The sequence below is a fragment of the Scyliorhinus canicula genome, chromosome 4 (genome assembly GCF_902713615.1).
Source record: "Scyliorhinus canicula chromosome 4, sScyCan1.1, whole genome shotgun sequence".
In the NCBI taxonomy this organism is placed as follows: domain Eukaryota; kingdom Metazoa; phylum Chordata; class Chondrichthyes; order Carcharhiniformes; family Scyliorhinidae; genus Scyliorhinus; species Scyliorhinus canicula.
The window spans coordinates 207,539,652-207,567,188 of NC_052149.1; the positions used below are offsets into that span (position 1 = coordinate 207,539,652).

The 27,537-nt window shown below is 51.4% G+C and overlaps 1 protein-coding gene across 3 annotated transcripts in view; it reads right to left on the minus strand.

Annotated features, from left to right (window-relative positions):
• Nucleotides 1-5,734: 5,734 nt before the first annotated feature.
• LOC119965339 (solute carrier family 22 member 5-like) overlaps nt 5,735-27,537 on the minus strand; it is a 216,447-nt gene continuing 194,644 nt past the window's right edge. For all 3 annotated transcript variants that reach the window (XM_038795968.1, XM_038795967.1, XM_038795969.1), the window contains one exon: nt 5,735-7,199. In XM_038795968.1, coding sequence (XP_038651896.1) covers nt 7,100-7,199 — 100 coding nt within the window. In that variant the 3' untranslated portion in view covers nt 5,735-7,099. The remainder of the gene's footprint in view (nt 7,200-27,537) is intronic.

The window sequence follows — 27,537 nt, forward strand, 5'->3', positions numbered from 1 at the left end:
AGACTCGGCCATGGCCCGCAGGGCGTCGGCAATGTCGGTTTGGCTCTGGCACATTGCTGCCTGTGAGAGGGCAACCCTGTCCAGAGCCGAGGATGACGCGTGCACATTAACCCCAACGTCTTGCATAACCTGACCCATTACCTCCACCGCGGATGCCACCCGTGCGGTGTCGGACTGGGTCTCTGCCATGAGCGGCACCACTCCCTGCTCTTGGACGCGGTTCGACTCCTCTAACAGCGTCTTCAGAGTCTGGAAGGAAGCCCTCATCCCGTCATTGTTTCCCTGGGTTTCCTGAGGCATCGGCTGTGCGGGTGGGTTGATAAACTCCAGGAACTCAGAAAACGTCTGGGAGCCAGCTGCATCCTGGGCCTGGTCTGGCCTCCGCGAGTCCGGGCCCTCTGTTGCTCCGACCTCCACCTGCTGTACCTGCTCTTCTGTGATGTGCCAACCAGACTGTGCCCCAGGAGACTCATCACTAAATAGGCCCGCCGGGGTGTGTATCTCTGGGATGATGGATGTGGTGGGAGAAAGCAGTGCCGCAAGCCCGACGCTCTCAATGCTTAGGGCCTCGTCCATGGTGTGGGGCTGCTCAGCGACAGGAGGGTTGTCCCTGGCCATTTCTGGTGGTGGTGGTGGACTTCGAACCCTCTGTGCGTCCTGGTCCGCAGATTGGGTTGGGGCGGATAGGGCTGCCCGCTGATCGGGCACCCTCTGTTGTGAGGCCCCGGGTGAGGTGGCGGCAGATTCCTGTCTCCGTCTGCAGCCAGACGGCCCTGGTCGTTCGGCATCACGTCCTAGGGAAGAGAATGAGACGGGTTATTTCGATTTGCTCGGCAGGCCGCTGGACGTCCCAGTGGGCAGGGTGTGTGAAGGGACAGAGGATGGGGAGGTGTCCCAGTGGGCAGGGTGTGTGAAGGGACAGAGGATGGGGGAGGTGTCCCAGTGGGCAGGGTTTGTGAAGGGACAGAGGATGGGGGAGGGGGGGGTGTTTGTCAGGGAGGGTTGTCTCACTTGCTGCAGTTCCGCCAACCTCGCATTGCGCGATATCGCGGGTGGCAGACCCCCCAACAAGGTCCAGTGCCCTCTGTTCAAAGGTGCTGAGGGGCTGCATGTTGGGCGAACCCCCTCCAGTCTTGTGCCGCTCACGGTGGTTATGACCGGCCTTGGCCTGTTGGGGGAGGGAACATAGGTAGATCATTACAAAACGGTAGGTATCAGCAGTCCGTTCAGATACTGGCACAGTTTGGGGGGAGCAAGTTGTCATCAGATGATTGCATCTCTCCTCGGGGCCAGAGCGCTGGGTCTGTAACAACTTTGTGAACCACCCTCAAATAACTCTGCCCCAATTCCTCTCTCCCCCCCCCCCCCCCCCCCCCGGGCAGTTAAGGGGGAGGGATGGTTGTGACTAGGGGGCACCCTCATGGCACTTACCCTGGCAGACCTGGTGAGGTCGTGTAGCTTCTTTCGACATTGCTCTGCTGAGCGAGGGGTCTGCCCCACAGCACTGACGGCAGCAGCCATGTCACGCCAGGCCTGGCGTACCGTGCTGGCAGGTTGGCGATGCCCTCTCCGCGGGCGGATGATGCCCCTCCTCTGCTCCACGGCATCGAGCAGCGCCTCGACGTCTGCATCTATAAAGCGAGGAGCAGCTCGCCTCGGCTCCGACATTCTGCCCGACAGATTCTGTGGTCGCCCGTGCCTTTTTACGGCGTCGGGCGGCGTCACATGGGCGGGTTCGTGTCGTCGTCGCGTTCCGTCGTCATCACGCACGTAATTGACGCGGCCGCGCTACTAGCCCATTTCCAGGAAGTGAATCCGTCGGGAAATGAAGCCTTCGCGACCGTCGTAAAACGGTCCCGATTTTTACGACGGTTTGCCGACTTTCCGCGGGTGCGGACAATTTCGCCCAGATTATTTTCTAAATGCAGAAATGTTTAGGAAATTAGAAGCACAAAGGGATTTAGGAGTCCTTGTTCAAGGTTCTCTTAAGGTTGACATGCAGATTCATTTGGCAATTAGGAAGGCAAATGCAATGTTAGCATTCATGTTGAGAGGGCTAGAATACATGAGCAGGGATATACTGCTGAGGCTGTACAAGGCCGTGGTCATACCCCATTTGGAGTATTGTGAACAGTTTTGAGCCCTGTATCTGAGAAGGATCATCCCTTTAATCTGAGGTTGTGCCCTCTGCTTTTAGCTTTTCCTACTAGTGGAAACATCCTCTCCAAGTCTACTCTATCCAGGCCTCACAGTATCCTGTAAGTTTTAATGAGATCTCCCCTCATCCTTCTGAACTTTAACAAGTACAGATCCAGAGTACTCTGGCCAGGGTCCAGAGGAGGTTCGCAAGAATGATCTCTGGAATAACGAGTTTGTCATATGAGGAATGGTTGAGTACTCTGGATCTTTACTTGTTAAAGTTCAGAAGGATGAGGGGGGATCTCATTGAAACTTACAGGATACTGTGAGGCCTGGATAGAGTAGACATGGAGAGGATGTTTCCACTAGTAGGAAAAGCTAGAAGCAGAGGGCACAACCTCAGATTAAATGGATGATCCTTTAAATCAGAGTTGAGGAGGAATTTCTTCAGCCAGATAGTGGTGAATTTGTAGAACTCTTTGCCGCAGAAGGCTGTGGAAACCAGATCACTGAGTGTCTTTAAGACAGAGATAGATAGGTTCTTGATCAATAACGGGACCAGGGGTTATGGGGAGAAGGCAGGAGAATGAGATGAGAAAAATATCAGCCATGATTGAATGGCGGAACAGACTTGATGAGCCAAGTGGCCTAATTCTACTCCTATGTCTTGTGGTCTTATGCGTGTGCATCAAGAAATAGAAGGTTGAGAGAGATAAATAAGCTTAATATTTACAGCATGGGGATAATGAAGTCCAATATCTACCATTTACCCCTTGAGATTCAATGGTATTACAATCGCAGAAACCCCCACAATCAACACCTTGGGGTTTTCATTGATGCGAAACTAAACTGGACTAGCCATGCCAAGGCAGGTCAATGGCTAGGAATCCTACGGCGCGTAACTCACCTCCTGACTCCCCAAATCCTGTCCACCATCTACAAGGCACAAGTCAGGAGTGTAATGGAATACTCTCTACTTCCCTAGATGACTGCAGCTCCAACATCACTTAAGAAGCTCGAAACCATCCAGGACAAAACAGCCTGTTTGATTGCTCCACCTTCCATAAACATTAAAACCTTCCACCACTGATGAACAGTGGTAGCGTGTGTACCATCTACAAGATGCATTGTAGTAACTCACCACCGTTCCATAGACAGCACCTTCCAAACCCTTGACCACTACAATCTGGAAGGACAGGAGCAGCAGATACCTGAGAATCCTACCACCTCGAGGTTCTGCTCCACATCACTCACCGCCCTGACTTGAAAATATATCGTCGCTCCTTCACTGTCTCTGGGGCAAAATCCTGGAACTCTCTCCTTAACAGCACTGTGGGTGTACCTACAATTCAGGAACTGCAGCAGTTCAAGAAGGCAACTCACCACGACCTTCTGAAGGGTAACTAGGGATGGGCAATAAATGCTGGCCTAACCAGCGATGCCCACATCCCCTAAATTAATAAAGAAAAGTGCAGTTAACCATCACCATCAGCCTTAGGAATAAGTCAGCACAGATGAAATTAAGATAGAAATGTCTCAGTAGAGAATGTTTCATTTCATTTGAGTCAGAAAATACTTCATTTTCTGGGAAACCTTATTTATTTGAGTTAAGGAAGAATTCAATTTCAAATCACACAATGTAAATTCAGGTATGAACACATGTTCATTTACACAGATGGCTTGGAGAAAACTCAACTAAGATGACATAAGCCTGATAATTTGGCTTCAAAACAATAATACAATAGGATCAGGAATAGACTATCCTGTCACTAAGTTGTACCATGGCTGTTCTGCATCTGAATCCGATTTACTCATCTTGGTTCCACCAGCGGAGTTCCTTCCATGGAGGACATGAATGAATCAGATGGGTATTTTTGACAATCTGGTTGCATCATGATTATCATTACTAATGATTACCTTTTTACTCCGGGTTTATTATTTAATTGAATTTAAAGTCCCCCAGCTGTTGTAGAATTTGAACTCATGTCTCTGGAGCATTACTCTGGGCCCAGCAAAACATGACCACAATGCCACATTGGGGAATAAAATTTACTCTGTCCTCATAATTTGACACTTAGTCCCGCTTTCAGGAATCTGCATTGGACCCCCTCCAAGGTCGAGATGGGCTTCCTGAGCTATGGTGCCCAGAACAGAATCCAATACTCTAGATGACATCTAACCACAGCTTTGAACAACTGTCACCTAATTTGTACCTCTTTGTATTTTAGGTACCTTGTGATTAGGTTAACCTTCCACTCGTATTTTTGTTTGTTTTGGCACTTATCCACTAGTTTGAAGGTTACTTCTGTACTTATACCCGACAATTATTTCTTCCTGACAGTTACCACCAGCTTATCACCATTTGGGATATACTTTGGTTCCAGAGTGGATTTTCCTAAATGTCTTCACACCAAACTCCAGCTGCCATATTTTGTCCACTCACTTCGCCTTTCAATGTCTGTTTGCAACTTTCTGTTCTCAGCTACACTACTTAATGTGCCACCTAAAAAAAATTACTGTCATTAATGAACCTGGACATATGGTTTTCTAATATAATAATAGTAACCTTTTATTGTCACAAATATGAAGTTACTGTGAAAAGCCCCCAGTCGCCACATTCCGCCACCTGTTCGGGTAGGCTGGTACGGGAATTGAACCCTTGTTCTGCATCACAAACCAGCTGTTCAGCTCACTGAGCTAAACCAGCCCCTTGCTTATAATCATAAAAGGGCTTTTCATCCCAAGCACCCTACTCCATCATCTAAAACTGTGCAACTTTTGAATTGTATAAAATTCTATGAGGGCGTCCATTAATGTTACTTAAAATGACATGTTATTGAGACCAAGTAGAAACTGAAGAAAATCAAGGGGCCTCAATGAAGCTCATAAATCGGAATCCTGTAATTTAGATTAATAGCCTATAAACCTTTGTTGCAACCTTACTACTCACACTCAGAAATTCATAATTATCGATTTAAAAATCACACTTCACAGCAAGGAGAATAATTGTGATTCTGAGGTTAACAAACAAAAACAGCATTTTAGGAAAATTACATTAAAATAATCATTGACAGTTCAGTCAAATCATTACTGCAGACATATGTGCAAATATTGTTAGAGAGTATAATTTATGTCTGTAAAGTACTTGTCTATAATGTGCACCATCTGTAGAATAATCCTTAAACCTCTACCCAAATAATGGACACAATTATACTTTCCACCAATAAAGCTCACCAATATGTTATTATCCCATAAATGCAAGCATTCCTATTTTTATCATTTCAACTGGGATATTTTTATTCCCTATGACTCAATTTATCCATACTGTGCAACTTTAAGGATAATTATCTCAATTTCAGTCCTGGCCCTTGTTTCTGATTTTAACATTCTTCTCCCTGTATCTAACCTGGCAGCACGGTGGCACAGTGGTTAGCACTGCTGCCTAACAGCACCAGAGCCCGGGTTCAATTCTGGCCCTGTCTGTGTGGAGTTTGCATGCTCTTCCCATGTCTGCATGGGTTTCCTCCCACAGTCCAAAGAATTGCAGGTTAGGTGGATTGTCCATGATCAATTGCCCCATAGTGTCCAGGAATGCGCAGATTAGGTTATGGGGTGAGCAAGGGAGTGGATGTAGGTAGAGTGCTCTTTCGAAGGATTGATGCAGACTCGATGGGCTGAATGATCTCCTTCTGCACTGTCGGGATTCTATGATTTCCATTTTATGCCACCAGAGGGAGCTTAAACTCAAGTTGGAGGAATGGAACAAGAGGAGTAATAATTGGCAGAATAACAGTATCAGCTGAAAGGAAAGCACTGGTTTGTTGCGGCTGTTTGGTTTGTGGTCTTTGAAAAAAAAACGCCCTTCTTGGAAAACACACAAACTGAGAATATATTCTATAAGGGGTTAATTTTCATTTCTCTAACCTGGCACGAACAGGGAGTGATGGACCAAAAATGGGGTTGATACAACTGGCACCAGTGAATAATCAGATCACATCTTGAAAAGAGCTTACTATTGGGCCTGTTTTTGATGGTGGGTTCATTTTATTATGCAAATCAGAAGCCCCAGGACCATGATTGGCATTTTAGGTTGGAACGGGCCAGACCATGCGCTGTGAACATACCAACCGGTCTGAGGGGAAGTGGTAGCCGATGAGGACCATCCAAAGTAAGTCTATTATTATTTCTGTTGCGTGCTGAGGAGCAGAAATATTCCTCCAGGTTCTACAAAAATAATCTGGGCTGCTATTACTCTGAAACCCCATCCGCTGTGATTGTGGCCACACTCCCTTGTTGACAGCTAGAGCAGCCGTTTATTGGGAAGCTTTAATCCAGTGAACTGCATCAGAACACCCTACCCATCCCACAGTATGGAGAAAGGATATTAATGGGGCAGCACAATTGCGCAGTGGGTAGCACTGTAGCTTCATGGTGCCGAGGTCCCAGGTTCGATCCCGTCTCTGGGTCACTGTCCGTGTGGTGTTTGCATATTCTCCCCGTGTCTGTGTGGGTTTCGCCCCCACAACACAAAGATGTGCAGGGTAGGTGGATTGGCCATGCTAAATTACCCCTTAACTGGAAAAATGAATTGGGTACTCTAAATTTATTAAAAAAAAGAAAAGATATTAATGAGGTTCACAAGTTAAAATTTCAGCCACCTCTTTGCTGCAGGTGTAAACAAAGACGTAACCAGCCTGTTCGATTAATCTGCTGTGGAAATGTCAAAAGCGATCCCAGAATACACTTTTAGCAACATGCATGTTGCATGAAAATACATTCTTGGTTCCATATGAAAATGAGAAAATGTAAGAAAACAAACACAAAATAGGTGTATCCGATTGATCAGAATATTAGACAGTAATCCCTGAGTATCTCTATTGCATTGCTAAGTATATTTCAATGGGAGATAAACAATTGATTGTCTATTTCTTCATTCTGCTAATCTATAGCCAGGTCTGGGTTAAATTTCCTCCTTTTTATGGACCATAATAATGGCTTCTCCAGATGTTCCATTCGTACTCAAATGTTCATGATTTATGTGAGTACCTCGACATGCGAACCTGCAATCAAATCAAAAACAGCCTGTTATAATGAATGACCATTACCTGAAACTTGCCCATCACCTTTCTATGAATGGATACAGTCGCTTAATTCATACATTGATTTGATTTCAGTCATTCAAAAAGATTTCATGTGATGTGCTAATGAGTAATGCATTACTCCACAGATTGTGAATAACGAAGTCAGAGGCATTGTGCTATTATCACTGGACTAGTAATCCAGAAACCCAGGGTAATGCCCTGGGTAATGCCAGAGTCTAAAGTGTAATGATCACCATGAAATCATTGTTGTAAAAATCCATCTGGCTCACCGATGCCCTTTGGGGAGGAAATCTGCTATCCTTACCTGGTCTGGCCTCTGTGACACCAGATCTACAGCATCGTGGTTGACTCTTAAATGCCCTCTGAAATGGCCTGGTAAGCCACGAGGTTGTATCAAATCACTAAAAAGTTAAACTGGATGGACCACCCAGCATCGACCTAGGTACCGAGAATAACAAAGGTAAACTCAGCCCCGTCGACCCGGCAAAGTCTTCCTTATGAATGTTTGGTCTAGGGGGCTTGTGCCAAAAGTTGGAGAGCTGTCTAATTGACTAGTGATGTACCATCAATTGTACGCGAGGTGTGTGATTTACCAAAGTCTGGCTTTAATTGACTAGAACACAGCTCTGCGATCGTCTACAATGGAAAGGACGATCGTCAGGCATCTGACCATTTATACCTCGTTAATAGAGGCGTGGTTAACTCAGCCTCTCGGCCAATCGGTCGAGAGGCACATGACCGACCAGGGCCAATGGTAAGCCGACGTTCTGGCCCAATGGCAGACAGGTATGCAGATCATATCACCACATTCACCCCTTGCGGAGAAGGAAGGCGGGGGGTGTGTGTGTGTGTGTGAACGAGACCCAGGGTGGGGGGGGGGGGGGGGGGGGGGGGGAGAACTGGTGATATGAGTAGCCGACGGGAGAATAAATTTTCTCTCCTTACCCTTATCGAATTTGGGGGCTTCCCACTGGCCCAGACATAACGATATTTACAACAAAACAAAAGTCCATGGGACTGTAGAACTCTAGAAGGATTCGATCAGTCTTTTGGTGGTCCTTGATGTCCTGGCAGAGCGCCGCAGTGGAGGAGTTGACGTCGGATCGGCCGATGGTCCTGCTGATGTCCTGGAGTCCGGGAGCGATGGACATCGAGTAGTCTCCGTCACCTGAGCTGGCCGCGGAGACGCCATGGATGAGGGATGGGGAAGCTGAGTGGGGTGCTGGGGTGAAAAAGGGGAGGGGGGATCTGTGGTGGGGGGGGCGCACGCCGGCGGGTGCCAGGTCCCAGAGGGAGACAGTGTCCTGCCGACCGTCGGGGTACTCCACATACGCGTACTGCGGGTTAGCGTGGAGTAACTGGACATGCTCCACCAACGGGTCAGACTTGTGCACCCGCACATGCTTCGGAGCAAGATGGGCCCGGGGGTGACCAGCCAAGTCGGGAGAGGGGATCCGGAGGATGACTTCCTGGGGAAAACAAGAAGACGTTCATGAGGTGTCTGATTAGTTGCGGTACAGAGGAGTGAGCGGATAGAGTGTAGGGCATCGGGGATCACCTCTTCTATCGGGAAATAGGGAGACTTCTGGACCGGAGGCCCAGTAGTATGGTCTTCCAGATGGTACCATTCTCCCGCTCGACCTGTCCGTTAACCCGGGGGTTATAGCTGGTCGTCCTGCTAGAGGCGATGCCCCTGTCGAGCAGGAATTGACGCAGCTCGTCGCTCATAAATAAGGACCCCCGATCGCTGTGTATGTACGCGGGGTAGCCGAACAGTGAGTAGGGCCTTAATGACGGTCGATGTGGTCATGTCGGGACAGGGAATGGCGAAGGGGAAGCGGGAGTATTCGTCGATAACCGCCAGGAAGTAAATGTTGCGGTTGTTAGAGGGAAGGGGCCCCTTGAAGTCAATGCTAAGACGTTCGAAGGGGCGGGATGCTTTGATCAGGTGTGCGCGCTCGGGGCGGTAGAAGTGCGGTTTGCACTCGGCGCAGATGTGGCAGTTACGGGTTACTGACCTGACTTCCTCGATGGAATAGGGCAGGTTGCGGGCCTTAATGAAATGGTGTAGGCGTGTCACCCCTGGATGGCAGAGGTCTGCGTGGAGGGAGCGGAGGCGGTCTGTCTGCGCGCTGGCGCAGGTACCGCGGGACAGGGCATCAGGAGGCTCATTGAGCTTCCCAGGACGATACAAGATATCATAGTTGTACGTGGACAACTCGATCCGCCACCGTAAAATCTTGTCATTTTTGATCTTGCCCCTTTATGCATTATCAAACATGAAGGCTACTGACCGTTGGTCTGTGAGGAGGGTAAACTTCCTGCCGGCCAAATAGTGCCTCCAATGTCGCACGGCTTCGACTATGGCCTGGGCTTCCTTTTCCACAGAGGGGTGGCGGAGTTCGGAAGCCTGGAGAGTTCTGGAGAAGAAGGCCACGGGTCTGCCCGCTTGGTTCAGGGTGGCCGCCAGAGCTACTTCTGATGCGTCGCTCTCGACCTGGAAGGGGAGGGACTCGTCGATGGCATGCATCGTGGCCTTTGCGATGTCCGCTTTGATGCGGCTAAAGGCCTGGCAGGCCTCTGTCGACGGCGGGAAGGTCGTGGTTTGCATGAGGGGACGGGCCCTGTCAGCGTAATTGGGAACCCATTGGGCGTAGTATGCAAAGAACCCCAGGCAGCGTTTGAGGGATTTGGGGGTATTGGGGAGAGGGAGTTCCATCAGGGGGCGCATGCGTTCGGGGTCGGGGCCTATCACTCCGTTTCGCACTACATAGCCGAGGATGGCTAGGCGGTCGGTGCTAAACACGCATTTATCCTTATTGTACGTGAGGTTAAGGAGTTTTGCGATTTGGAGGAATTTCTGGAGGTTGGTCCTGCTGGTCGTGGCCGCAGATGGTGACATTATCAAGATACGGGAAGGCAGCCCGTAATCCGTACTTGTCGACCATTCGGTCCATCTCCCGTTGGAAGACCGAGACCCCATTTGTGACACCAAACGGAACCCTAAGGAAGTGGTAGAGGCGCCCATCTGCCTCAAACGCGTTGTATTTGCGGTCACTCGTGCGGATGGGGAGCTGGTGGTAAGCGGACTTAAGGTCCACAGTGGAGAAGACCTTGTATGTCGCGATCTCATTTACCATGGTGGAAATACGGGGGAGAGGATACGCGTCCAGTTGCGTAAACCGATTGATGGTTTGGCTATAATCGATGACCATCCGGTTTTTCTCCCCAGTCGGACCACCCGCACTTGGGCTCGCCAGGGACTGTTGCTGGCCTCGATGACCCCTTCCGTCAGCAACCTCTGGACCTCGGACCTGATGAAGGACCGGTCCTGGGTGCTGTAACGTCTGCTCCGTGTCGCGACGGGTTTGCAATCGGGGTGAGATTAGCAAACAGGGAGGGGGGTCCACTTTGAGGGACGCGAGGCTGCAGACAGTGAGGGGGGGGGGGTATAGGGCCGCCGAATTGGAAGGTCAAGCTCTGCAGGTTGCACTGGAAGTCCAGTCCTAGGAGTGCCGGTGCGCAAAGGTCAGGGAGGACAAGGAATTTATAATTTTTTAAAACCTTCCCTTGGACCGTGAGGTCCGCGATGCAGCAGCCGGTGATGTGGACGGAGTGCGAACCTGAGGCTAACGCGATTTTGTGTGTTACGGGATGGACAGGGAGCGCGCAGCGTCTTACCGTATCAGGGTGAACAAAGCTTTCCGTGCTCCCGGAGTCCAGCAGGCAGTCCGTCTCGTGGCCGTTGAGGTGGATCAGCGTTGTCGTTTTGGCGAGCGTGCGTGGACGTGACTGGTCGAGTTGAACGGCCGCGAGCCGTGGAGAAAATCCGTCGTCGCCGTCCGAGTCGATGCTGGATGGACCTTGCGTGGCAGTCCCGGAAGTCGGTGGCCAGGATCCATATGTGAAGTCTGCGCCCCACGATGGCGGCGCCCAGGACCCGCACGTGGGTCGGCGTCCCAAGATGGCGGTGCCCAGGACCCGCACATGGGGTCGGCGCTTCAAGATGGCAGTGCCCAGGACCCGCACGTGGGGTCGGCGCACCAAGATGGCGGCGCCCAGGAAGCCCTCATGGCCGCTGGGGGTGGAGCTAGCGTTGCCGGCGAGCCGGGTGGAGCAGCTGCGGGAGGAAGTGAGGCGCGCAGGCCGGGTGCAGGAGGCCGAGGGCGGGGGGAGTAGATTCGCGCGGCGGGCAGGTAGGGACCGGGAGGGCCTGGAGAGGCGAGCCGGTCGGGCGCCGGGGCCCGGGGGGAGAGGTACGCGCGGCGAGTAGGCAGGGACCGGGGGGCCCCAGAAAGGCGAGCTGGTCGGGCGCCGGGGCCCGGGGGAGGGGTACGCGTGGCGGGTAGGTAGGGACCGGGAGAGACGAGCCGGTCGGGCGCCGGGGCCCAAGGGCGGCGGGGGGGGGGGAGAAACATGCGCAGCGGGCCGGCAGAGACCTGGAAGGGCCGGGGAGGTGCGCTTGTCGGCCAGGGGGGGCGCGAGTCGGGAGCGGCTGGGGCGGCCCTGGGGGAGAGAGAGAGGCACACAGGCCGTTCGCAGAGTCCTGGGGACGGGGGGGGGGGGGGGGGGGGGAGTGCTGTGCAGCTTTCAGAAGTGCTGCAGACAGCGTTTCGGCCTGGCTGACCATGGCGTAGTGGCCCTTCTTCCCGCAGCTCTTACAGAGGGGGGAGCGGGCTGGGCAGCGCGAGCGAGGGTGTTTTGCGGACCCGCAAAAGTAGCAGCGGGGCTCCGCGGATTTATCAGGACGTCTCGCGGCACAAGCCTGAGGGAGGTCGGGAGCGGCGGGTGGGAAGCGTGCCAGGAGGCCTGTCCAGGGTCATAGGTGCGAGCGCTTTGATCTGCGACCTCCAGAGAGGCGGAGAGAGTCAGCGTCTCAGTTAAACTGAGTTCGTCTCTTTCCAGCATCCGCTGGCGGATCACGGGAGACAGCATCCCAGCCACGTAAGCGTCTCTGATCAGTAGCTCCATGTGCTCTGTAGCCGAGACCGCTACACAGAAGCAACTTCTCCCCAGGGCATAGAGGGCCCGGGCGTATTGGCTTAGAGACTCACCGGGGACCTGCTTTCTGGTGGCCAGCAGATGTCGAGCAATACCCTGTTGACCGGTTTGATGAATTGTCCTTTTAGCTTTTGTATAGTGTAGCCACCTAAGATGGACACTGGGCTACAAAATGGAGAACTGCTAAGGCTGCAGGGAAAAACAGTCTTAGTAAGGACAAGCAGTTTGCAGGAGACTAATTAGCATTCTGCACGTACAGAAACCAGTTTGTGGCCAGGTGCAGAGTCTCAGCCAAAGGTGTAAATGGCAACAAGATCTACATAGTAATGAGGTGATCCAGATCCAGACCCCACACAATAGAAACATTTAAGTATGAATGGATACTTTTGAGTAGACGCCCAGACAGAACGGCACCACTGTATCCAACACAAAGAACCATAGGGACAGCCCACCCATCGAGAAACGACCCTCAGATTGGGGGGTTTGGAAGATATCGATTGGGAAAGGCCCAATCGATACATGGCAGGTAAAAGGCCCGCCCCGAAGGGGCACGGACTTCTAGACCTATAAAAGTAGACCCCGCACATGGTTCGGTCTGCTTTGGCTCCGGCTCTGACTGCTGTTTTGTCGCTCCGGCTCTGCTTTGCTGCTACATCGCATCCTGACTCCAGTTCCATCACCAGCCGTTGAGCCATCAGCCATCGAACTGTAAGTGCCAATACAACGATTGCTACGTGATCCAGACCTTGCTAGATCCTGACAACTTTAAGTACCTGAGAGTTGCAGACCAAGAACGGGACGAAGGCCTTGCTCCCTGACCTTGCCTGTTCCTGTCTAGATAAGTATTTTAGTTGTTTAGTATTAGAAGTAAGTTAGTCTCATTAGCGTATGCATGTGTATTTATTATATTTATCACAATAAATATCAATCGTTTGGACTTACTAATCGGTGTACAGATTTATTACTTTGAACCTGACCTTGATATACTTGTGAGGTGTCTAAATACGGCACCTGGCGACTCCTGAGCATAATTACATACACAGAGCCATAGTAGTGTTAAGCACACGGCCTTTAAACGGAGGCGTGTTAATACACTCCAGTAAAACGAGCAACATTTAGTGGCGACATCCTGACGGGACGCGGTTACAAGTGGCACCCCCACTCCGTCGAGGACCCAGAAATTTGAATTAGAAATCTGAGTAAAGAAAAATAAAAAAAATCACAAGTAATCAAGGTGTTCAAATGAATAAACGTAATTCAGAAGTGTGTTTTGGGCATGCGTACTAACAGGGTTGTAAGGAAAACCTGAGAGCTTTTGTTGCGACGAACTTTCGGGAGTTTTGTGAACGGAACATAGCGTAAGCCTTACCCGTCTTGTAAAACATAACCTCAACACCCCCTGTTCCAAATTTAAGCAAGAAAGATAAAATGGCCATGCAGGCAATGGAACGCCTCATGAATCCATAGCGGTTTGTGGTCGCAGCGACCAGCAGTAGCCGAGTAGGTCAGTGTCCCGTGTGGGAGCTGGAACTCCGCAAGTATCTGCAAGGAAAGGGATGGCCCCTTTGGAAAGAGTTCTGTATGAATGAGGAGACAGGTCCCGGAAGTATAGGACATACTTGGTGGGAGAACCTCTCTCAAATTCATAAGAAAAACCTTAGTAAATCACGCAAGCCAATGGCAATCGTGTCCTGTTTGGCACAGTTGCGAGGCACTGAGGAGGTCGTTCAGACGCTCCGGGCAGAATTAGAAGAACAAAATAGGATGAGCAAAGTGGATGTCAGGGACATCGAGAAAGAGAATATGGAACTTAGAGGGAAGCTGGCAGAGAAGGGTAGCGAGGTGGATGATGCCAAGAGGGCACATCAGTCATGTCTAGCCCATCTCAGCAGTTCCCAGACCCAGTACGAAAAAGCCTATCAGGACGTGCAACGTGCTGTCCTGATAAGAGAAGAATCAGAAAAGCAGGTAGAGGCATTGCAGAGGCAATGCTCTGACCTTAAGGCAGCTTTAAGAGCATTCCATGCTGCCACCACAGAACAAAGACAACGTACAGTGGATCATGCGAAGTGTAGAAAGCAGATTGTGGAACTGCAATCTCTGCTTTCAGTGCAGAATGGGTTCCAAAGTAGCTTTGGAACACAGCTAGATGAGGAGAATGCCCCAGACTGGCAGGAATTAAGTGAGACAGCGCAGCGCTATGTTCATGGAACATGTGCGCCAGCAGCACAGCAGAAAATAAAAGCACCCCAACCCCCCACAGATCAGATAGCTACCGCACCCATGAATCCAGTCACCCCCAAAGGAAAGCAACCACAGAAGGCGCACCTGATATTACCTACACCACCCCCTTAACTGTAACCCAACTCAGGGACGCGTGTGAGAAGATCACTCCGTTTCTCCCCACCGCAGACCCCCACCAATTTTTCGCGAAAGTGAAACAGCAGGCAACCATGTACGGCCTGGACGAGAGAGAGCAGGTGAAGCTCATGGTTCTGAGCTTAGACCAATCTGTTGTAGCAGCCCTCCCCGACCCACAGAACGTTGGCGGAGGCACCCTAGAGGAAATGCACACCTCCATTTTAGATGCCATAGGGTATAACCGAGGTGACCCAGTTGAAGGACTTAACAAGTGCCGACAAAAGAAAACAGAGCACCCCACAGCATTTGCAGGAAGGCTGTGGATCCATTTTAACGCAGTTTTCGGCGATTTAAATAGAGCCCATTTGAACCGTGACAACATGGTTAAATGGACGCACACCATAATCTCCCATGCCACAGATGCAGGACAGAGTGCTTGCAACAGTTATGACCCCTCAGAAGAAGCCCACAATGAGAAATGGGTCCTGAAAAGATTGTCCCGCGCTTTTGAGCAATCAGTTCAGGGCAAAGGCAAAGTAAAGTCCCCAGAGGAAGCTCAGGCTGCAGCGGACATTCAGGCAGTGAGAGCACACCAAAGCCCCGCATGGGTAAATGAAGGGAAGAACAGCCCTCCACAGAAGTCGCTTGAATGCTACAACTGTGGCCAGTTAGGACATTGGGCTAAGGAATGCAATGCACCCCAAAGATCACAGAGAGGCCAGCAGACAAGCACTCTGAATAGAAACAAAGCAAAGCCGATCCATAGTATAGGGATACAGTCAGGTCAGGCCAATGTGGACGGGACGGACTGACGGTGTCCGGGCTCCCCCACTTGGGTCTGTGACACTCTTTGGGATCAATCCGGAAGACCGGTAGTCACAGCTAAGGTTAGAGGGAAGCCCATAGAGTTACTTTGGGACACAGGAGGGTCCCGCACCACAATTAGTTCCACCACCACGGCACAGGCAGACACGTGGCCGACCACCTCCACCATCACACTTAGCGGTTTCACAGGACACTCGCAGCAGGGACACATTACAGCACCCGTAGCAATCCAGCCAGGGAACATTTCAAACCAAACACCCAGTCGTTTTAGTAAATCTTCCCCGTTCAGCAGAACACATACTGGGAATAGATTTTATGAATGCCCATAGCCTGTCGTTCGACCCAGTAAACCAGTGTGTCTGGCGAATGGTAAGATCAGACAGAGCACCCGCTACTCTCACAGTTGAAGAGTACGCTAATCGGATTAGCGCAGTAGGCGACTATTCATTTGACCTGACTACACTAAACACGGACAGACAAGTGAGAGCAGTTTTAAACAAACACAGGACAGCATTTGCCAGTCACCGGCACGACTGCGGCAGAATGACTGGACAAGTTCACGTTAACGGACCTGACCCCCGACCACAGAAACAATACAGATTTCCCCTCGAAGCAGAGGGAGAAATAGAGAAAGTAATAGGTAGCTTATTGGAGCAAGGGGTACTTAGAACAGTAGCCTCGACCAATAATGCCCCTATTTGGCCAGTGAGAAAGCCCGACGGATCATGGCGTCTGACCATTGATTATCGTGAGCTCAACAAAGTAACCCCAGCAGTAGCCCCCACGGTAGCAACAAGTCCCGAGACCATGCTCAAACAGGGACTCAACTCCAAATATTTCACGGTATTGGACATTAGCAATGGCTTCTGGTCAATCCCATTGGCAAAGGCGTGCCAGTACAAATTTGCCTTCACGTTCAAAACACAGCAGTATACGTGGACATGCCTCCCACAAGGATTCCACAATTCCCCCTCCATTTTCCACCGACAGCTGGCAAATGGTTTAGAAAAATTTTCCCGCCCCGAATGTCTGGTACAGTATGTGGACGACCTATTACTGCAGACAGACACAAAGGCAGAGCACATAACGCTTCTGGCCGAGCTCCTGGAACTTTTAACCTCAATTGGATGTAAAGTTAACCCAAGAAAGGCCCAGATATTGGAAAATAAAGTGATGTATTTGGGTACAGTCATCACGCACAGCAAACGCGAGATCGAATTCAAAAGGATTGATTTGATTGTCAAATTGCCCCTTCCCCAGAATGTTTCAGCCCTCCGGTCGTTCTTAGGACTGGTTGGTTATTGTCGGAACCATATCGATGGATTCGCGACAAAGGCAGCCCCACTCTCAGACCGCCTTAAGGAGCCCCTTGGGAATGGCTTCCGCAGCATACAGAGGCTGTGGAAGAGTTAAAGAGAGCCCTTAGCGCAGCACCCGCGCTACAAGTCCCAGACCAACTTTCCTCCTATGCAATAGAGGTAGCGAGCACAGATCTGACCCTCTCGGCCGTGTTACTTCAGGAACGGCACGAGCAGCTACGACCCGTGGCTTATGCCTCCCGACTGTTAGACCCAGTAGAACAAGGATTCTCAGCCTGCGAGAGGCACCTCCTAGCAGTTTTCTGGGCAGTTCAATACTTCTCCTACATTACCGGACTCAACCCCATCACCATTTTGACCGAGCACACCCCCACCCAGTTACTCCTAGACGGTCGACTGAAGGACGGTTCAGTTAGCCAGATTAGGGCAGCTAGGTGGAAACTACTTTTACAAGGACGCGACATTACGGTAAAACGGACCCGGACACACACATTTTTAGCCGACAACCTCCAATATCCAGGACAGCCCCATGAATGTGAAATTGTAGCACCCCTACACAACACAGGACCCTTCATAGCGAAGACACCCCCCAGGAAGATAGGGAACCCAAGACAAAGCCCCCAACACACAGACACGTGTGGCCCACTGAAGATATACGTGGACGGTTCATCCACGGTTTTAGATGGTGAGCGTATCACTGGATGCGGCATCTATGTCGAGGACGCGCAGGGTCGCGCTCTTGAAGAAATAGCTTTAAAATTGCCAGGTCACTTAGGCGCGCAGGCAGCAGAGCTCGCGGCCATAGCTTACATAGTGGACCACCCCGATTCTTTCCCCAGCCCGGCAGACATATATTCGGACAGTCTATATGTCTGCAACAGCTTAACAGATTTTCTACCCCTGTGGAGGACACGAGGTTTTGTCTCCGCAGACGGGAAACCCCTTCCATCAGCCCCTTTACTCCGCCACATCCTAGACAAAGCGAAGGATACGATCTTTGGCATTATAAAAGTTAGAAGCCACCATAGGTCATCCCCCCCTGGAAATGTAAAAGCCGACGCACTGGCTAAAGCAGGTTCCAGGCGAGGACACTTTTGGACACCCCCAGCTAGCGCACCAGCTAGCGCCCCTGTGAGTGCAGTTCAAGTCTCACAGACGGACATTAAGGATTTAGCAGAGGCACAGAAGCAAGACGAAGGTCTCAGGGAGATTTTTAAAGGGAATTTTGTGCATGAGTATGATAAGTTCCGACACTCTCTGACCACACATGAGGGTGTGATCATCAAGGACCAGCTTTATGTGGTCCCGCAGCAGGATAGAAACCAAATGATTGCCTTGTTCCATGATGGACACAGACATCAAGGGATCGACACGACCACGAGACACCTCAGGCAGCTCTGTTGGTGGCCTAACCTAAGGACCGATGTAACCCATTACATTGAGAATTGCCTTATTTGCGCCCGGAGAGGTATTCCAAGAAGGCACAGCTTCGGCATACTCGACCAGTTAATGGCCCCTGGACAAACCTCCAGATCGACTTTATAGGACCATTGCCCACTTGCAGGAATGGCTATAAATACGTGCTGGTTGTAATTGATACCTTTACCAACTGGTTAGAGGCATTCCCCTCACGCACGAATACAGCTAAGACAGCTGCAAAGATCCTGACCCACCACATCTTCACGAGATGGGGTTTACCTAGAAGTATAGATTCGGACCAGGGATCTCACTTCACAGGACGTGTCATGAAGAACGTCCTGACCATATTCGGCATCAAACAAAATTTTCACATTGCGTATCACCCACAGTCCAGCGGGATTGTAGAGCGCATGAATCATACCCTAAAATCGACCCTTAGGAAAATGGTTCAAGAAAACAATTCTACATGGGATTCAGTACTCCCATTTGCACTACTGTTTATCCGAAACACGGTTTCAACATCAACAGGATTCACCCCACACACACTCATGACCGGACGACCTATGAAAGGTACAGAATTCCTTTTAGGACTGGACATGACTAGCCCCGAAGTGACGGCCCTCACGCACGAGAAAGCTGTTAAAGACCGAGTTGAGACTGTGAGGTCTGCACAGATCGCAGCCGCAGTTCAACTAGGAAAACGACGCAGACAAAGCACAGCCTGCTTTAATCAGAACGTACACCCCACAGAATTCCAGGTTGGGCAACAGGTAATGCTATCTGTGTATAACCCCAGCAGTTTTTTGGCACCAAAATTTTCAGCCCATATTCAATTTCGGACAAAATTAGCCCCGCAGTGTACAGGATAAAATACCCCAATGGAAAGACTGCGTGGTTCCATATTAACCAACTGAAGGCATATGGAACACAGTCCAACCACGCACACCATGTCCTGATAGACGCAGCAGAACACCTCGCCCCGCCCACTAGAGACACGTTTCCACCATCCCCCTCACAGACCAGTTCATCATCGGACTCGCCCACGACTCTGCCCACTGACCACAACAGACCACGCCCCGAAACGCCCACAAGCTGCCACAGCAGAGACAGCGATACTGACACTGACTTTGAGGACAGCCACAGCCCTACAGCCCACACTGCAGCGACTATGACCCCGACTCCAGTGACCCCATGGAAGTCACCTATATCAAATATCCAGACCCACCACCCGACCCCGACTACCCCGACAATGCCCATTCAGGTTTAGACCCAACACTTTGGCACAGGGACAATTCATACAGACTTGTCCGTAACGATGAAAGTGACCCCGGTCACATAACTCCAAAATTGCATGCCTGATCCACACAAGGGTGTGGGATCCGGGAGAGCAGGACGACACGGTGTCTGAATCCCGATACGGCAACCCCTTTGTGACCCTGTTCACGGAGGCAGAGGAAAAGTGAGGTGTCCAGATGATGTAAAATAGGAACCGCTTGAGGGAAGCGATATCCTTTCTGATGGAACCTGCACGTATGTTTTGTTTGTTAGTTTATGTTTGTTTGCTTGTTGATATGTTAAGGGTTTTGATTGCAGATCTTTTCAGCTGAAAAGATTGTGACCACCTTACACGCACACTAGTTTCTCCGCTGAAACCTTTGAGAACTTCAGTTGTATCCTCTGGTGAACCGACACGGTTCACGACTTGTTCCCTGTTTTTAGATGTTGGAGCATCTTGGCTCCTCCCTTGTTTTTTAGGTGCCCCTCTATTCGGCGAATAGAGGCTGCAAACCCACGGTTAACACATTCTTGCCCGTTCATTCCAGGTTACTCAGGCAGTGGAGAAACGGCATTGAGGACCCGCCCTGTCTGAGAACCCACTTTGGTCAGCCAAGCTCGGGTACGGCACAGCACGCCTTACCCGGGGATCCCATCCAAATCTTATCCGTATCGGCCCATACGCAACCCATTCGACCTTTTGTTTCAAAATTTGTTTTCATTTTTCGTTAGGTAGCCCTTCGGCCGCGATCCCACATGCTGGGCGAAATTCTCCGACCCCACGCAGGGTTGGAGAATCGGCCGGCAGCGGCGTTAATCCCGCTCCCGCAGGGTTTTTTATTCTCCGACCGGCCAAAAACCGGCGTTGTGCAAATCCCGCCGGCAGCCTCTGAAAACAGCTGGCGCCGGCGGGATTTCATTATATTTTTCTTTCAACAAATCTCCGGCCCGGATGGGCTGAAGTCCCGCCGACGTGGCCACGGGTCACGTCGGCGAAAAACAGAGTAGCTTTAAAACGTCGTCAACCATTGATGATGGTTGACGCCGTTCAGTTTCCGAGGGCGAGTGGGGGGGGGGGGGGGGGGGCGAGTGCGGGGAGGGGGGCGAGTGGGGGGGGGGGGGCGAGTGCGGGGGGGGCGAGTGCGGGGGGGGCGAGTGCGGGGGGGGAGTGCGGGGGGGTTGCGGCGTTGAGAGGGGGTAGGGGTGGTGGGGGGGGTAGGGGCGATGGCCGGGGCCAACGCACCGTCGCCCCCCCTCTGCACGCTGCTGCCCCCTACCCCAACCACCCCCCCCTCACCACCCCTACCCCCTTCACCACCCCTACCCCCCTCCCCTACCCCCCTCTCAATGCCGCAAACCCCCCACCCTCTCAACGCCGCAACCCCCCACCCTCTCAACGCCGCACCCCCCACCCTCTCAACGCCGCACCCCCCCCTCTCAATGCCGCAACCCCCCACCCTCTCAACACAGGGTTCCCCCCCCTCAACGCAGGGTTCCCTCCCCTCAACGCAGGGCTCCCCCCCTCAATGCAGGGTTCCCCCCCCTCAACGCAGGGTCCCCCCCCCCTCAACGCAGGGTCCCCCCCTCTCCCCCGGTACACACACATACCCCCCCTCTCAACGCCGGTACCTACAACCCCTCCCCCTCCCTCTGAAGGCCGGTACCCCCCCTCCCTCTGAAGGCCGGTACCCCCCCCCCTCTGAAGGCCGGTACCCACACACCCCCCTCCCTCTGAAGACTAGTAACCCCCCTCCCTCTGAAGGCCGGTACCCACACACCCCCCTCCCTCTGAAAGCCGGTAACCACACACCCACCCTCTCTCCTCCTCCCCCCTCCTTCCTCCTCCCCCCATTCCTTCCTCCTCCCCCCTTTCCTTCCTCCGTTAGTGGGGGGGGGGGGTGCGGCGTTAGTGGGGGGGGGGTGCGGCGTTGAGGGGGGGGGTACCGGCGTTGAGAGAGAGGGGGGCGGCGTTGGAGGGGGGTAGGGGTGGCGAGGGGGTAGGGGCGTTGGAGGGGGGTAGGGGTGGTGAGGGGGTCGGGGTGGTGAGGGGGTAGGGGCGTTGGAAGGGGTAGGGGTGGTGAGGGGGTAGGGGTGGTGGGGGGGGTTGGGGTAGGGGCAGCGGCGTGCAGAGGGGGCGACGGTGCGTTGATCCCGGCCATCCGTCCCCCCCCCTCTGCCCCCTACCTCACCCCCCCCTCACCACCCCTACCCCCTCCAATGCCGCCCCCCCTCTCTCAACGCCGGTACCCCCCCCCTCTCCTCTCAACGCAGGTACCCCCCCCTCTCCTCTCAACGCAGGTAACCCCCCCTCCTCTCCTCTCAACTCAACGCCGCAACCCCCTCCCCCCCTCTCAACTCAACCCCGTAACCCCCCTCTCCTCTCCACGCCGCAATCCATCCCTCCCTCCCCTCTCTCCCTCCCTCCCCTCTCTCCCTCCCTCCCCTCCCCTCTCTCCCTCCCTCCCTCTCTCTCTCCCTCCCTCTCTCCGGCTCTCCCCCTCCCTCCCTCTCCCCCTCTCAACTCCGCAACCCCCCCCCCCAACAAACGCCGGGTCTTTCTCCTCTCCCCCCCCCAAACGCCGGGTCTCTCCCTTCTCCCCCCAATGCCGGGTCGCTCTTCTCCCCCTTACCCCAAAATACGCCGAGTCTCTCCCTTCTCCCCCACCCCCCCCCCCCAATGCCGGGTCGCTCTTCTTCCCCCCCCCCCAATGCCGGGTCGCTCTTCTCCCACCCCCCCCCCAATGCCGGGTCGCTCTTCTTCCCCCCCCCCCAATGCCGGGTCGCTCTTCTTCCTCCCCCCCCCCCCAATGCCGGGTCGCTCTTCTCCCTCCCCCCCTCCCCACCAATGCCGGGTCGCTCTTCTTCCCCTCCCCCCTCTTCTCCCTCCCCCCCCCCCCCACCAATGCCGGGTCGCTCTTCTACCCCCCCCCCCCAATGCCGGTTCACTCTTCTCCCCCCCCCCCCCCAATGCCGGGTCGCTCTTCCCCCCCCCCCCCCCCAATGCCGGGTCGCTCTTCTCCCCCCCCAATGCCGGGTCGCTCTTCTTCCCCCCCCCCCCCCAATGCCGGGTCGCTCTTCAACCCCCCCCCCCCCCCACCACGCTGGGTCTCTCTCTCTCCCCACCACACAAACGCCGGGACTCGCCACTTCCGCAGCGGGTGAAACTGACGCCTATCGCGTCAGTCCGCTGCTGGCCCTTTCGGGAACGGAGATTACCGGCATAAAAGAAGGCCCCGACGCCGGAGTCATGCGCACCGCTTTTTCCCGCCGGAAATGGGCGTCACGTCGGTCCGCGGAGAATTTCGCCCGCTATTTACATCCAGGAACTTTTGGATGGTAAATTGGCAAAGCCTGCGAGACGGCTCGCAAGAGGAAAGTTGTTAGGTATATTCTGTTCCTAAATTCGCTTTTGAAAAAAAAATGAGGGGAGTCACAGGGTGTGACTTGGCCAGTCATTTAATGGGTCAATTGGAATGAGAGGACAGATACACTAACAAGTACGGATATTACACTGTGTATTGACAGATACTGTGCTTGATCCCGCAGCTTTCGAAGGACGAAAGAGGGTTCACGGCAAGGATCGGCCATACAGGAGGAAGAGAACAAAGAGAACGAAGAGAAGACCATGATGGAAGCCTACCTATTACTGTTAAATGTTGTATTTGTATATATGGAAGCAAGTCACGTTTCCCCCACAACCCCCGCCGTCAATGTTTCCCTCACCAACTTCCCCGTGCTCAGCTCTGATCAGCGAAGTTCAGACCTGGTGCACAAAATTTATGACATGGTATTCAATGTCGTACGTGATTGAATCACTGCTGGTGATTGTAATCCTCTGCGTAATTGTACAGACCCTCAGGTTGAGGAAATGGAAAAGGAGAGCCTCCCGTTCCTGCCCCTCAACCGTTTACGGAGTTCGGTCCCCTATTTTTCGGTTTCATCAATCCCCCTTGCCCCTTGATGAATAAAGCACTATGTTAATAAAGACACTAATGTATTATATTGTTCTGAACTCAACTGCCGAGTCAGAAAGTGATATGTAATGTGGTGTGAATGGATAAGGTTTTTAGGCTGTAATAAAATGTTTAAAGTAAGATAAGGATAGTACTTGTGATAGGTAGAGGTTCCCGGTTTTTGGTAATGCATGTCCCCTTTGACATAGCGCCAAGTAGAAATGTCAGATAAAAAAATTTTCTTGCCATAGATAAAGACAGAGTAGACGCCCAGGAACTTGCTAAGGTCAGGGAACCCAAAGAGGGCACCCAAAGGCACTAGAAGAAACGTGCATAGGTGATCCATCACAATTTCTTGTGAGGATCACAAGGAGGGAATGTAGCCACCTAAGATGGACACTGGCTACAAAATGGAGAACTGCTAAGGCTGCAGGGCAAAACAGTCTTAGTAAGGACAAGCAGTTTGCAGGAGACTAATTAGCATTCTGCACGTACAGAAACCAATTTGTGGCCAGGTGCAGAGTCTCAGCCAAAGGTGTAAATGGCAACAAGATCTACATAGTAATGAGGTGATCCAGATCCAGACCCCACACAATAGAAACATTTAAGTATGAATGGATACTTTTGAGTAGACGCCCAGACAGAACGGCACCACTGTATCCAACACAAAGAACCATAGGGACAGCCCACCCATCGAGAAACGACCCTCAGATTGGGGGGTTTGGAAGATATCGATTGGGAAAGGCCCAATTGATACATGGCAGGTAAAAGGCCCGCCCCGAAGGGGCACGGACTTCTAGACCTATAAAAGTAGACCCCGCACATGGTTCGGTCTGCTTTGGCTCCGGCTCTGACTGCTGTTTTGTCGCTCCGGCTCTGCTTTGCTGCTACATCGCATCCTGACTCCAGTTCCATCACCAGCCGTTGAGCCATCAGCCATCGAACTAAGTGCCAATACAACGATCGCTACGTGATCCAGACCTTGCTAGATCCTGACAACTTTAAGTACCTGAGAGTTGCAGACCAAGAACGGGACGAAGGCCTTGCTCCCTGGCCTTGCCTGTTCCTGTCTAGATAAGTATTTTAGTTGTTTAGTATTAGAAGTAAGTTAGTCTCTTTAGCGTATGCATGTGTATTTATTATATTTGTCATAATAAATATCAATCGTTTGGACTTACTAATCGGTGTACAGATTTATTACTTTGAACCTGACCTTGATATACTTGTGAGGTGTCTAAATACGGCACCTGGCGACTCCTGAGCATAATTACATACACAGAGCCATAGTAGTGTTAAGCACACGGCCTTTAAACGGAGGCGTGTTAATACACTCCAGTAAAACGAGCAACAATAGCGTCATCATAATCCGTTTCCCCTTTGATTATTGCGTAAGCGTCGATACCCACGCTGGAGTGGAGGACGTGCAGCTTCTGTGCCCCGGTTGGGGGGGGGGGGGGGGGTGGTGGTTGTAGATGTTAGGAACCCTTCGAGGCAAGTCAGCCAGAGTTGGAAAAATTCTGCAGAGTTCAGAGTTTGCGGGCTGATGCGGAGGCATTCGGGCTTAATGCGGAATTCCATCTTCAAAGTCGTAGTCAATTAAATTGATGTACCATCAATCTTATGCGAGGCGAGTGATTTACCAAAGTCTGGCTTTAATTGACTAGAACACAGCTCTGCGATCGTCTACAATGGAAAGGACGATCATCAGGCGTCTGACCATTTATAACTTGTTAATAGAGGCGTGGTTAACTCAGCCTCTCGGCCAATCGGTCGAGAGGCACACGACCGACCAGGGCCAATGGTAAGCCAACGTTCTGGCCCAATGGCAGACAGGTATGCAGATCATAACACCACAACTAGTGAAGCCATAGCCTGACATAGTCATTAGCAAGGCCAAGTCTAAAGGACCTAGTTGGTAGATTGTGTCTACAGGACGTGGAGGCAACCAACAAATGAGAAAAACATACTTGAGCTCATATCCACCAATCTGCCTGCCTTTGATGCATCTGTCCATGACAGTATCAGTAGGAGTGATCAGCACAGTCCTCAGAGACAAAGCCCTGTCTTCACATTGAGGATATAATTCATCGTGTTGTGTGATATAACCACCGTGTTAAATGGGATTGATTTTGAACCGATTTAGCAATTTAGGGCTGGGCAAATTTAAGGCGCTATGGGATACCAGCAGCTTTTAATTTTACTCAACTAAAATGGTTAACCTCATGGCCCGGCATTTCCTCCACTCTTCCATTACCACTAAGTCAGTGGTTCACCCTAGTTCAATGAAGACTGCAGGAGGGCATGCCAGGAGCAACAGCCGGCATACATAAAAATGAGGTGTTAACCTGGTGAAGCGCCACACCAGATCACTTGAGTGCCAAACAGCAAGTGAAAGACAGTCTACGCGGGGGGTGGCGGGCTCGGTTGTGCCCCTGTCTCTGGGTTCAGGTTCCACTCTAGAATTTCTTGGCCACGGGGGGAACATTCATGGTTCAACAGGTTGATGATCCTTCCAACAATTCCCCACCATGAAATGAAATGAAAATCGCTTATTGTCACAAGTAGGCTTCAAATGAAGTTACTGTGAAAAGCCCCGAGTCGCCACATTCCGGCGCCTGTTCGGGGAGGCTGGTATGAGAATTGAACCGTGCTGCTGGCCTGCCTTGGTCTGCTTTAAAAGCCAGCTCTTTAGCCCTGTGCTAAACCAGCATTGCCCGAAGGTGAAAAAACCTTGAGGTAACATATGAAACAAATAAACAGTAACGGTGCAGGGATTGTCCGGTCCTGCCATAAAATTGCTGCCTAAAGTCATTGGTTGTTTGGTTGCCTCTCTGACTGGAAAGTTCTGGCTAGTGTTATAATTCACAGTATGACTCCTGTCAGTACAATTCTGCACTGCTGCAGCACTGAAATCACCCTGGTCAAACTTACTGCTTCTGTGACTGTGATCATGAGGCATTGTACTTCTTGTCCTCTGTGACTTTGCTGCAGCATTTGTCAGAATGAATCATGTCACCTCCAATCGCTCAGCCCCAGTTCATCCTTCAGATTGCACATTTCTACCTGCCCCAACACAATTTAACTCCAGCAGTGGTTCTTTCTCCAGTTGTCTCATAGCCACTGAAGCCTTGCTTCTTTCTTCCTCATCTGCAACCTTCCCTTCAGTGGGGTTATCTGTAACATTGAATCAGCTTTCACATACATGCTGATGACATCCAGTTTTACCTATCTTACAACCCTAATATCTCTGAAATGTGCTGTCTGAAAATGAAAATGAAATGAAAATTGTTTATTGTCACAAGTAGGCTTCAAATGAAGTTACTGTGAAAAGCCCCCAGTCACCACATTCCGCAGCCTGTTCGGGGAGGCCGGTACGGGAATTGAACCGTGCTGCTGGCCTGCCTTGGTCTTCTTTCAAATGCAGCATTTAGCCCTGTGCTAAACCAGCGCTGTCTGACTGCTTGTCTGAAATTAAGCCGTGAATGAATCGAGGTTTTCTCCAATTACGTGTAGAAGGGTGAAACCATTGCTTCCTGCCAAAACATTTGTACTTTTATCAATGAATTTGTTATTTCCTGGCTGCTTGCTTAAGTTGAACCAGACTGCACTCAGCAATGGCATTTTGTTTGATTCAGCATCAAGTTTCAAACGCCGCAGCCTCTTCATTACTAATTCAGAAGAATCATTTCTTACCCATAGAATGATATGAATGTGGAACTCACTTTCATCAAGACTGATTGAGGTAAATAGCAGAGATGCAATTAACAGTAAGCAAGACAAGCATGTGAGTGTGAATGGAATATGCTGATGGGGTTAGATGAAGAATGGTGAGGCGATGTTTATATGCAACATATAGCACAGTTGGATTCAATGTCATAGAATCTACAGTGCCGAAGGAGGCCATTTGGCCCATCGAGTCTGCACCGGCCCTTGGTAAAAACATCCCCACTTAAGCCCACCCCATCCCCGTAACCCAGTAACCCCACCTAACCTTTTTGGACACTAAGGACAATTTATCATCGGATTAAATGATCTATTTCTGTTCTGTAGACTGTGTTATGAATACATACATCCAAGAAGTATACATTTTTAAAAATTTGAAACACTGTGATGAACGTAGGAATTTCAGCTATATTGTATCAT